Source organism: Melopsittacus undulatus, chromosome 7 (assembly GCF_012275295.1).
Source record: "Melopsittacus undulatus isolate bMelUnd1 chromosome 7, bMelUnd1.mat.Z, whole genome shotgun sequence".
Taxonomy (NCBI): domain Eukaryota; kingdom Metazoa; phylum Chordata; class Aves; order Psittaciformes; family Psittaculidae; genus Melopsittacus; species Melopsittacus undulatus.
Window position 1 is genome coordinate 70,116,719 of NC_047533.1, and position 11,695 is coordinate 70,128,413.

An 11,695-nucleotide genomic window follows, 5' to 3' on the forward strand; every position below is an offset into this window, starting at 1 on the left:
ACTCCCACCTCCCCAAAAGAAAGTAAATAAATAAATTTCTAAGTGCTTAATAGCTATTTGTTATTATTCATGGTAGGAAATATGTTATGCCTCCTCTATGTTTACCTAATGCTGTATAATTCTTAACTACATTGAATCATAGAATCAGCTAGGTTGGAAAAGACCTTTAAGATCATCAAGCCCAACCATGACCCCAGCACTGCCAAGGCCACCACTAAACCATATCACTGAGGGCCTCATCTACGTGGTTTGTGAACACTTCCAGGTGTGGTGATGCCACCACTGCCCTGGGCAGCATGTTCCAATGCCTCATCACCCTCTCGGTGAAGAAATTGTTCCTAATATCCAATCTAAACCTCTCCTGGTGCAGCTTGAGTCCATTTCCTCTTGTCACCCTCATGGTGCCCAGTACATGGGGACAGTCACTGCCAGTGGCTGCCACACTGGTGCTGATACAAGCCAGGATGCCATCAGCCTTCTTGACTGCCTGTGCACAAGCTGCTTATGTTCAGTTGTTAGCACCCCCAGGTGCTTCTCCCCTGGGTATCTTTCCAGGCATGCTTCCCCATGACAGGAGCATTGCACAGGGTGCAGAACCCATAATGAATACATCAGATCTGTGGAGTTTTACCAAGTCTCTAAAGAAGCACAGAGGAACAGCAGTAGCCTTGGGAGCTGTTCCACAGCTAGAACAGAATGATCTCTAGCAGCAGAAACCACATGTCTGACCAAATATAAGTAGTCACAGGTAGAACTTCCTCATGCTGAATGATATAATTTGAGCAGTAGTGCCAGCTGTCCTGTTTTCTTTCTTACTGTAAAGCAAACATGCCTCCACTGGACTTTGTGCCACTGATCACAACTGCTGGGGCCCCACAGTCTTACTAGTTATCAGTGCTATCTCACTGCCCATTTGTGTAGCTAGTACCTCATCAATGTTTCTGTATATTCCTCCCAGGCAACCTGTCCCTGTTTCTACTTCATATATGCTTCCTTTTTACATGTGAGCCTTGACAGGAGTCCTTTTGTTTATTCTCCTGCCACCTTTGGTTAACTTCCTGCTCATCAGCGTGTACTGTGCCTGAGCTTGGAGGAGGTGATTCGGTGAGTATCAGCTGCCTCTCCTCAACCCCAGTTCTCTCCAGGGCTGTATCCCAACGGAACCTTCTAAGCAGGTATCTGAAGAGGCCAGACTTGGTTCTCTTCAAGTTCAAGAGATGCTGCTGTTGTCTTCCTTACACTCTTAGTATCTTGAACTCCTCATGGTCACTGTAGCCAATGCTGCCCTCGAGGTTGGCATTCCAGACAAGGTCTTCTTTGTTTGTACATTTGAGGTCCAGCAGAGTCTCACCTCTTGTTGGCTTCTTGAGCACCTCTGTCATGGAGTTGTCATCAAGAAGACACTCCGGAAACATCCAGGTTACTGCAGTTGGGATGGAGAAGTGCTTTATGAAGACCAGAGCCTGTGAATGCTGGGCTGCTTCTAGTTGTCAGAAGAAAACCACCTTGTAATGGGCGATTGCAGCTTTCAGAATCTGACTCGATCAGATGTCACAAATGGGCAGAGAGCTTTCTTTTACAGTATGGCACTTGATTGCTTTCCAGAATGGTTTGTCCTAGAAACCACAAAAGGTTATTTTCTGGTTAGCTTTAAATAACACATAGCAAATAGTTCAAGATGTAACTAGCTGAACCACTAAGTAAAAGTGACTATAATATGATTCCACTTGCAGCATGTCTTAGGTTCTTAAGTAAAATTCAAGGACAAGCTTTAAATAAATCACAAAACCACTTAGAAACTTTAATGTCAGAAGCTCAGCTCGTAATAAATGATTCAGCTTTGAGGCATATTGCAGGCAGTTCCCCTCTATATCTTTCTTCCCTCCCCATGGATGTTGGAGGGAAAAGAAGGGATCAGAAAGTGTGCTGGAAAAGGATGAAGAAAAATGAGGAAGTGTGGATTCTAGCGAATATGGAAATCCCTTTTTCACTGTGTAACAGAGACTAGTATACAACCTTAAGTCTAATGTGCAGGTCTGTGTTACACCTGCTGGGTTTTATGGTAACTTTTGTGGTTTTGTGCTCGGACAGGATAGCACAACATTATTCTATTACTGTCTTAAGCAGGCTTACACTTAAATTTGGTGAGACCAGAATTAAGCCATATCCTGGGAAACAAGATATTCTTTGGCAGACTGATACACCTGTATTTCAGTGGCACATTTTTTTAGTCCACACTGCCAACAGTTGTTAGGGAAAAAAAACCTGCATATATATTTCCAAAAGCAGAGGGTACATTGCAGCTTTTTCCTTTTTCCATTGCTTTCCCAGCCTCCTTTCCCCTCCAAGTCAATTACATCATATGGTGGCGGGTAGTGGTATCTGCTGGCTTGGCTTGTCATCAGTGGTACAGACCCTGCTTACCCCAAGTCAGCCCCAGCCTTTGGATGATGTAGTCATCTTCACAACTTCATTGTGACTTGAAGCATCAACTGGGAAGGAAACACCTGCATCACAGGGTGTCCTGCTGTAAAAGCTGCTACCTCTGAACTTGAATCTCATGGTGTGGCCCTCATGTTGATTGATGTTGGTTCTGCTTTTGGAGTGCTTCTGAACAGTGCAGTACTGTGGACCTCTGCTTTCTGCACTGTTGCCTTCCTCGCGTAAGTTGAGGCAGCCCTTGAATCAAGAGAGTCATCAAAAAATGGGTTGCAAGAAACTCAATTTCAGAATAATTACAGGAGATGGATGAACTTGAGGGTATAAAGGGCTTTGCCTGTGTTATACTTGTGTGTATTTAATATAATACCGGTAACTTGCTGTGGAAGAGGCATGCAGGTCCAAATAAGATAAAGGATATAGGTCCACATAAGAGGGATATCCACCCTGTACTGATCTTAAGGTCCTTTCCAACCCTAACTATTCTATGATTGTATGATTCTATGTGATACTGTTCCTTACTCCTTAAAATACTGGAGCAGTGGGAACTGATGGTGTTTGTTAAAGCTCTGACTTCTTCAGGTTGCATTTATTATTTTTATATAAATGAAAAAATAAACCAAAACCCCAGCAAAGCCCCAGAACAAACCCCTTGGAAGTACTTTCACTTTCTTTAAACCACTGTCCCAAGCTTCATTCATGTATTTCTTATGTTGTACTTCCAGGCTGATACTACAAGATCTAGTTACATGTTGCTGAGTTAAAATATAATGTGTTAACTTGTGACTGTGTGTTAGCTGATCAGTTAGGAAGGGAAAACTTGTCTTGGGAAACTGCTTGTTAATACAGAAGCTAAAACAAACCTGGGATAATTTGGCTGTTCATAGTCTGGACCGTGGATTCGGAATCATTGAGTCATCATGCTCAGTGATTTCTAAAAAGTGTATGACTTTGGAAATGTGGCTTGTGATGTAACATAGGGACCAACAACTGTTCTTCCTAAGCAATGCTTATTTAACCTGCTGTAGCTTACCTGGGCTTCTGTGTTACTCAGTATACATTTCTACTTTAACAGGATCTCCAGACATGGGTGAATGGTGCTAGTGAAAATGGCTTTGTCCTTGTCTCTTTTGGAGCTGGAGTGAAATATCTGTCTGAAGATATAGCGAATAAGTTGGCACATGCTCTGGCAAGACTGCCTCAGAGAGTTATTTGGAGGTAAGTGCGATGGGAGACATACTTGCACGTTTATTGCCTGTTGTGCTATCTTGATCTTGAGTTGTAGAAGCTGAAATGGAGATTGTCTGGGTGGCACAGGGAACCTGATGCTTTTGAAAGCTACTCTTTGTGGAAATGTTGCAGTCCCCTAGTAATAAGGAGGAGCAATGATTTTGTGGCAGAATAAGACTTAGGTTATGTTTCTGTGATGAATTCATATCCTAGAAGGATTTGGAACAGTGAAAAGTGAGTCTGAGGTTATAACATTTGTGGCATACTGTCATAATTTCTGATAAAGAAGCCACCCTACAAAGCAAGAATGACATCCTGCTGGTTTAATCCGTATTTTTCTTTCTTCTTTCTGTTCTCTTTTCTCACTTTTCTGAGATCCTTCTCTATATCTGTAAACATAGACTTTCATAATTGCTCTTCTCACTTGTCCTTTTTTTGTGTGAAAAATGAGGAGAAGAAAAATCTGCATGAGTATAAAAATCAGTAATAAACTTTCTCTGCTCTAAAAACATCTTGAGTAGCACAGTCAACTTACTGTATAAATTCAAGAACTGTTTAGTCAGCTCTGCTTCACATGGTGTGTTGCTCTGGAATATAATTCAGAGGAATTCATGTGTACCATTGGTTTCCAAATAATAATTAGCATCTTACAATTTATGACTGCTGTCCTTGCTGCACTCAGAGTTGGATTAGCAGTTTGTTTAGCAGTTTATCCCCTGCCATCTCTTAGGAACCATTTTCACTGCTGTGTGTAATTGAAAAAGTGAATCCCACTAATGAACAGGAAATGGAAATTCTTCATGGCACAGAACCTTTGGTAGTTGTAGTAAAGATCTCATCAGTTTTTCTTTGGGGCAGAGGCTTTATGTTTGTTTTTAATGAAACCTGCAGTGCTGCTTGGTTTGTAATTAGTTATTAATCCCTGTTGATCTTACTGTTTGGCTTTTGTTTTACCCTTCTAAATGTTCTCCCTGAAACCTTTTTTCTGTAGGAAGTATCTATTTTTCTGTAATCAATAAATCAGTTTTACTTGGGATAGCTAATTAATGCAAAAGCAACAATTTCAGTTGAAGCCCTTCCTCACTAGTATTTCCTTACTGATGTTTCTTTGTTCTGATTTTATCTGCAATGCTGAATAGCTTGTTGGATAAGGGAACTCGCCTGCTGGTTCTTCCCATCATTATTTGTGGAATGGGAAGATGTCAGTGTGATGAGCTGTATGATATCGTCTTTGGGAGGTCTGAGCAAGTGGCTTAAAGTCAAGTGGGAATCTGGGATCTGTAATTAAATCCTAAATATGAAGTTATAAGTCCAACTTTGTTTTTTGGTTTTGTTGATGTTCTTCAGACCTGTGTCCTGTGTTGGACACAGGTGGTCTTTATGCTGGACTTTTCTGAAAGTAAGACAGGTGGTAGTACTGCTTGGCAGTCTTATGTTAGAATGTCAAATCGAGATCTTTGTAGTTCTTTCTACACTTCTGATGATGGAATACTAGTTAGAGCCAAAACTAGTAACATAGTTTATTTTATGTAACTGAGCCTAAATAACAGGCTTTTTTCAACATGCAGATTGTATAAGGCAGTTGTAAAAATTTAGGCTTGCTTAATTGGGAATATGCAGGTGTATTTTTATGAAGCTACAGTTCTAAAGCTCTCCTAATAACTAGAGTACTTTTAAGTTGTTTAATGGAGCTGTCACAAAAACAGCATTATCTTCCACTACTCAGTGGGGTTTTTTTCTCCTTTTCTGTTTAGAATATATTAAACTTTCTATATTAATTGTACATATGATTAATATGTTTGTACTTTGAGCCCATATATTATGGGCTAAACTTTTCCAGCAACTTCAAGTGAGCAGAATGTTGCTACTGGGTTTCAGGCAGTTGAGAAAGGAAGAAAACCACACTTTTCTCATAGCTTGATCCCAAACTTTTCATTCCAAACTTGTAAGATGAGATATCAGCCTTTCCCTTCCTGATATTAGTATCTCCTTTAAAAAAAAAAGACTGTATCAGTTATCAGAAGCTACAGGAAACTGGCCAGTTGTGTTGATGGTAAGGGATTATTATTTGTGCACTGATGGCATGTTCTCAGCTACTACCAGCTACAGTTTTTAGTAAAGCAATGAACTTAAAACCATAGAGAGGTTATAAAACCTCCTCGTGGTTGCCGTAGTGAAAGTTTTATATGCTTTGAGAAGGAACTACAGTGTCATTATGTTAATAGAAAACATTGCATTTCAAGCCAGAGAACAAGGAAACTGAAGGATGAAAACATAAAGTTGGAAGTTACTAGCTATTTACAGCATTTTATTTGAGCTTATTTTGTTTTCTTGTAATAGTGAGTAAAGAGTATCCTCATGTAAGTCTGCTTAGGGTTCATGGACAGTTTGGTTTAATTCTCTGGTTTACTGCTTTTGGAGGTTTTTAACTCAGCTTCCATTTAATTTATTGTTTTAGGTTTTCAGGAAACAAACCAAGGAATTTAGGCAACAATACGAAGCTTATAGAATGGTTACCACAAAACGATCTCCTTGGTGGGTATCTATTTTGATCATATGTTTCTTACTCTTGCCCCCATTCAGGTTGCTTTTCCAACTATATTCTACTAATACTGGCTGTATATATACACATTTATGTATTTTTCTCCAAAGAAAGCTCTAGCAGAACTTTGGCCTGTATTGTAAGCTAATAATAACCTTTCTGTTTAACTAACCTGAGGTACTTCAGGTTCTCAGGTGTAGAGACAAAATTTGATATTCTTCCATCTTTTGGTAAAGGCAGTATTAAGAATTAATTTTATTTTCCTTCTTTCCATGTTAGAAGCTAGTTGAACACACTGCAGATATGAGGAGCCAGAGAATATATATGGTTGTCTCTGGGATATCTGGATGTTTGTGTGTTCACAAACCAGTTCTAGCGTTACAGTGGGTGCTGTTGGATGTGTTAAGCATGCATATGCATCATTGTGGTTGCATGTCAGCTGGAGTATTTGTCATCGTGTATGACTTTTAGAGCAGGTAGATTTGTTTTGGTTACTGAGTTGCTCTGAGGCAGTTTCATTTTTCCATTACATAAGGGTTTATCATTATTGTCAGACCTTGCTAGCCTGAAGTAAAGCATGTGAAGCTTTAGAGAATGCAACATCAGTTCTTCTGTTATTAAATGGCATGAATTTCATATGAATAATGAGGAAAAATGCTCTCACCCTGCCTCATTTGTACTGTTACACTGGTTGTAGTCACCACCTGCAGCTACTCAGGAGTAAACAATGTAAATTAATTACCCCATTGATGAAATCACCTAATGCTTGTGATAGGTCAGTGGAGTGGGTTTAAGGAGAACTTTAGGACAAGTTGCATTCATTTTTTCCTTCCTCAATTGCAGCCATAGAAACGTGGTGACGAATGTGTTGTACACAGTTGAAGCAACCTTCAGTAACTTTAAGGAGATGTAAATCTTTAATCTTATGCCTCTTCTGTTTTCAGGTCACTCTAACATTAAAGCTTTTCTTAGTCATGGAGGTTTGAACAGCATTTTTGAGACCATGTACCATGGGGTTCCGGTGGTGGGGATTCCACTTTTTGGAGACCATTATGATACTATGACTCGTGTGCAGGCCAAAGGCATGGGAATATTGTTGAACTGGAAGACTGTCACTGAGAATGAATTGTATGAAGCTCTAGTAAAAGTTATTAATGATCCCAGGTATGGAATGAGTGCTTCTTTCATGCTTTTGCTATTGCTATGGGCTAAATATGCATGTACAGAGCCTTCGTGCAAGGGGGAAAAAATGCATGTTGAGATCTACCTGTCTATATAGTGGGGGCAAGTCTCTGAATGATTATGCCACTTCACAGTTCCACTCACTTGATCAGGTTTCTGTGTAGGTACTAAGTTCATTGTTCAGTGTACCAAAACCCAATTGTCTCATTTGCTCTTTGTGCAGTTGCCCTGTTAAGGGCAGAAACGTTACAGAAACAAACCTATCCTGCTTTATTCCTTGTTGCAGACCAAAGTTTCTCCATATCTAGTAGTCTGTTGTGCTGTCTATGGGGGCTGGAGCAAAAATAGACTTACATGATGGTAGGGTGGCATTTTGCAATGTAACTAAAATTACAGAGGTATTCAAAAAGAGTGACTCTTAAAAGTCCCATTTTAAAAAGTATTTCCTGTTCTGGCCAGTAATACCTCTCTTAAGGTCAAGAAGGTCATTTGTTGCAATGACTGTATTCTAATAAATTATTATGACTATGAGAAGTCCAGTCTGTTGTTTGTAAAATCATTTTTGTTACTCAGGTGGAATAAGTAAAAGCCCATGAGCTGGTGTTCATAACTCCTAATTCCAGCCAACAGATTTGCTCAGGGATATTAAAGTGTAAGGAGAGTAATTTCAAGTTTGTTCCAAACTGCTCTGTTTTAAGCATCTGTGATGTTCAGTCCATCTCCACATTAAAAATAATGACCTCTTAGCTGGTGGTTTGTTGTGTCTAGCTAGCCCTAGATTTGGAGTATGGTGCTGACAATGCCTCTTGCTTTCATGGGAGCGAAGTCTTGGAAGTTGTGTTTGCCTTGGGAAAAGAGAAACCTGTAAGGAGCAAGCAGCAAAACCACAGCAAGAGGGAATGTCGTTAAAGAGATCTCGATAACAGCAGTTGCATCACCTTTCCCTTGTGCAATTACCCTTGGTTTAAAGGCAGGTGCTGCATAAGTAACCTGTTGACCCTGCAGCTGCAGTGAGGGAAAAGAGAACGAATTTGACATGATCAGCTGCTGGGTCAGCCAGTTTAGAAGAACAAGCAGTTTTAGGCTGAGCTCTAGCCCCAAGTGGAAGTAGTCTGTTACAGTCAAAACCAAGTTTCTTGCTTTGTGCTGCATTTCTGTAGTAATTCAGTTGCACAATAACATAGATGAGTGGTGTATTAAGCAGGGTATGTTGCCAGCTTACAGTGGGAAGAACAAATGTATCTCACTTGATAGGATTCATTTTGGATTAGATAAGAGTTACCTTTGGCAGCAGGTTAGCTTGGCTCTTCATCGCTTTGCTGGAGGGTGGATTTCTGTCTTTCATCACACATGGGTCTGCTTTTCTAGTCTTTCTTCATCAACAAGCTGCGAGGACTGATTTAAAGACAGTTTATCTACTGTGTCTAGCCTTCTGTATGCTTGTGGTTTCGAGAGTCCTGTGGTAATGTGCTGTTTGAGCTGAAAAGGCTTTAGGTATCTTCACGTGTTCTCAGGCTTGCATTGCTTGAAGCGAAGCGCTGACAATGATTTTTCCTTTCTTCCCTTGTCTTTTTCTTCCCCACAGCTACCGACAGCGGGCCCAGAGGCTGTCTGAGATTCACAAAGACCAACCTGGTCATCCTGTTAACCGGACTGTATACTGGATTAATTACATCCTCCGTCACAATGGAGCCCAGCATCTACGTGCTGCTGTTTACAGCATCTCTTTCTATCAGTATTTCTTACTGGATATTGCCTTTGTTGTACTAGTGAGTGCTGCCTTACTTTATTACATTTTGGCCAGGATAACAAAATTTATCTACAAACAAAGCAAACTTCTTTGGTCAAATGGTGAACATAGTGTTGTTAATGGACATTACCAAAATGGGATACCAAATGGCAAATATAGAAGAAATGGCCACATTAGGCATGAAAAAAAGGTGAAATGAGCCAACTGTCCCTGTCAAGTAGTAATGAATCAGATCAGTAATCAAATTTTATCGCTGTAACTTAGTCTAACAACTACTTAAAACCTCAGTAAGCAGTTCTAACACTTCCCTTTGGTATGTAGTACTATGTGACAAAATTCAATGGAACTAAGAAAAGGCTTTAAAAAGAACAACAAAGGCAAGCACAAATTAAAATGGAAAATACTTTATTCTTAATACTGATGCAGAGGAGTTATTTTGGCACTGAAGTTTTTAGAAGCCTTAATTCTCTACAGTTACATGGTGACCGTATTTATGAATTTTCAGTTTTTAAAAGCTAAATGTGTGTGTCCAAAATGAGATGTTTCTTTTTATTTCCAGAGGTGTTTTCTGTTTATTTTTTTTATTATTCTAAGATATCCATCTTTGAGTTGAGAGAACTTTAGTGCTAGTTCTGTGTTTCCTTTGTTGAAGGCTCAACGTGTTGTGTAAAAATGCTGTTTGAAAAAAAAACATTTTTTCCCAGTCTTTGTGCAAGAAATAGCAAGTTCTGGACTGAAAACACAGACATTAAAAAACCCACCAACCAACCAAAACAGAAACTTAAAATGAGCACTGAAGAAAAAGGGCAAAAATAGGTACTCTTTTTACTGATAAACTGCATGACTCTTCTGCTCACTACTAGTACTTTGGAGAAAAGGGTCTTGAGCAAGTCTACAATGTGTCCTAATTTTAAATCTATAAAAAATCTCTTTGTTGCCTTTCTCTGCATATATAATTTATGCCATGAAAATATTAGGGAGTTTTATTTCAGTTTAAAATATGGCTCTGTGTGGGAAGTAGGTTAGCATAATTAAGACAAATAAATGACAACAACAAAAAGAAAACTAGCCCTGTGCTTAATGCATATGGTTTTGTAATGGCCCAGAGCTGTGAAAAATCAAACGGATACTTTGGGTTTGTTTAAAAAACCAACAAACATTGGCTGAATGTCTCTTCTTGTTAATTCTCATTATTATTAAGTTCTTTCTAAATCACAGTGTTGTAGATGTTCTCTTCCAATGGTTGTATCTGGAAAAATATTACCTTCTATTAGTCTGGGCCACGCAATCCATGTTTCACATAGTTGCCAATCCACATTCTCTGATGTGGGGCTGCTTGCTAGGTGGTTGACTAGCCTGCCTCCTTGCCTTCCTTCCGAGGGCTGGTGGAACACGTGGGGTGAAGCCTGGCCGCCTCAGAACAAGGTTTGCAGAAGTGGTCATCTCCCCCTTCCCCTGCAACAATCTCTTTCAACCATTGTTGCCGACACAGGATGCTGGTGGTGGTGTGCACCAATGGTGGGGATGCAGGGCAATAGGCGTAAAATCATCACTGCCCTGCTGTACTAAAGTTGGCAACTCTGAGTTTATTTCCATGTCATTCTGTTTACTTGGAATTTGCACTACACGTGTTGTGAGTGTATGCTTTATTTATTTGTAGTTTGAAATCCCGTGCCTGAAGGAGAAAGGAAAGAAACCCATCTATCTAGTGTTTTTCACTAACATGGGCGGAGTTGTGATGATTACAGGATGCCGAGATCATCTTCATACACAGTGATGCAGTATTTCACTATCATTCCATCAGGAGCCTCTATCCTATAGCAATAAATAACAGTACAGATATGTTTCTTATATACAGTACAGCTACTTGTACTGCTTTCTGAATACTTGAAGAAAATGGTATTATAAATAAGCCTATTAGCTATACCTTTTTACAATCTTGAAGTCTGTGGCAACTAAAGGAGCACACAGAGGCAATGAATGGTGGGATGGTAATAAGACTTAGAGTGTATGAATGACTTGGTTTAAATGTGTTTTTTTGGCATTGAAGAAGGTAAAAAAGCACTGACCGGATGATTAAGCATAATTTAATCTCCACTGTGATAAAATTTAAGCAATAAACATGGATTTAATAGAGAAATTCTGTTGTTGGAAGTATATTTTTGTTCAAATGAATGCTGTTTATTTTCAGGTGCCTAGTGTGTGTGAGTGTATGTAAATGTGGATACTTACTAGGGTATACGGATTCTTTCTTCTCCGTATATACCATGGTGCACAATACGTACTTGAAATTAAAATGACTATATTTTGTGAATGGAGATCTGTTTCCCATATCAGTTGAATCAATTGAAAGATGGAATGCTTAACCTGAGTTGTTTCTTACGTCACTTTAAATATTGGGAAGTTTACATGAATGTGACCTGGTAAAGTGTGTTTTATCTCTTATGTGTTAATTTATACCTGTTTCTCTGAAAGCAAAACTTAAAAGACTTTTCACAGTCATATTAGATGGGATGATTGATTTCTCAATAGTCTCTATAGATACAAACATG

General features: G+C 39.4%; 1 protein-coding gene across 3 annotated transcripts in view; it reads left to right on the forward strand.

The window, feature by feature from the left end:
• Window positions 1-11,283, forward strand: part of UGT8 (UDP glycosyltransferase 8) — a 43,055-nt gene extending 31,772 nt beyond the window's left edge. For all 3 annotated transcript variants that reach the window (XM_034064879.1, XM_034064878.1, XM_034064880.1), the window contains exons 3-6: window positions 3,515-3,657; window positions 6,128-6,204; window positions 7,156-7,375; window positions 8,979-11,283. In XM_034064879.1, the coding sequence (XP_033920770.1) occupies window positions 3,515-3,657; window positions 6,128-6,204; window positions 7,156-7,375; window positions 8,979-9,342 (804 nt within the window). In that variant the 3' untranslated portion in view covers window positions 9,343-11,283. The remainder of the gene's footprint in view (window positions 1-3,514; window positions 3,658-6,127; window positions 6,205-7,155; window positions 7,376-8,978) is intronic.
• The last annotated feature ends 412 nt before the right edge of the window (window positions 11,284-11,695 follow it).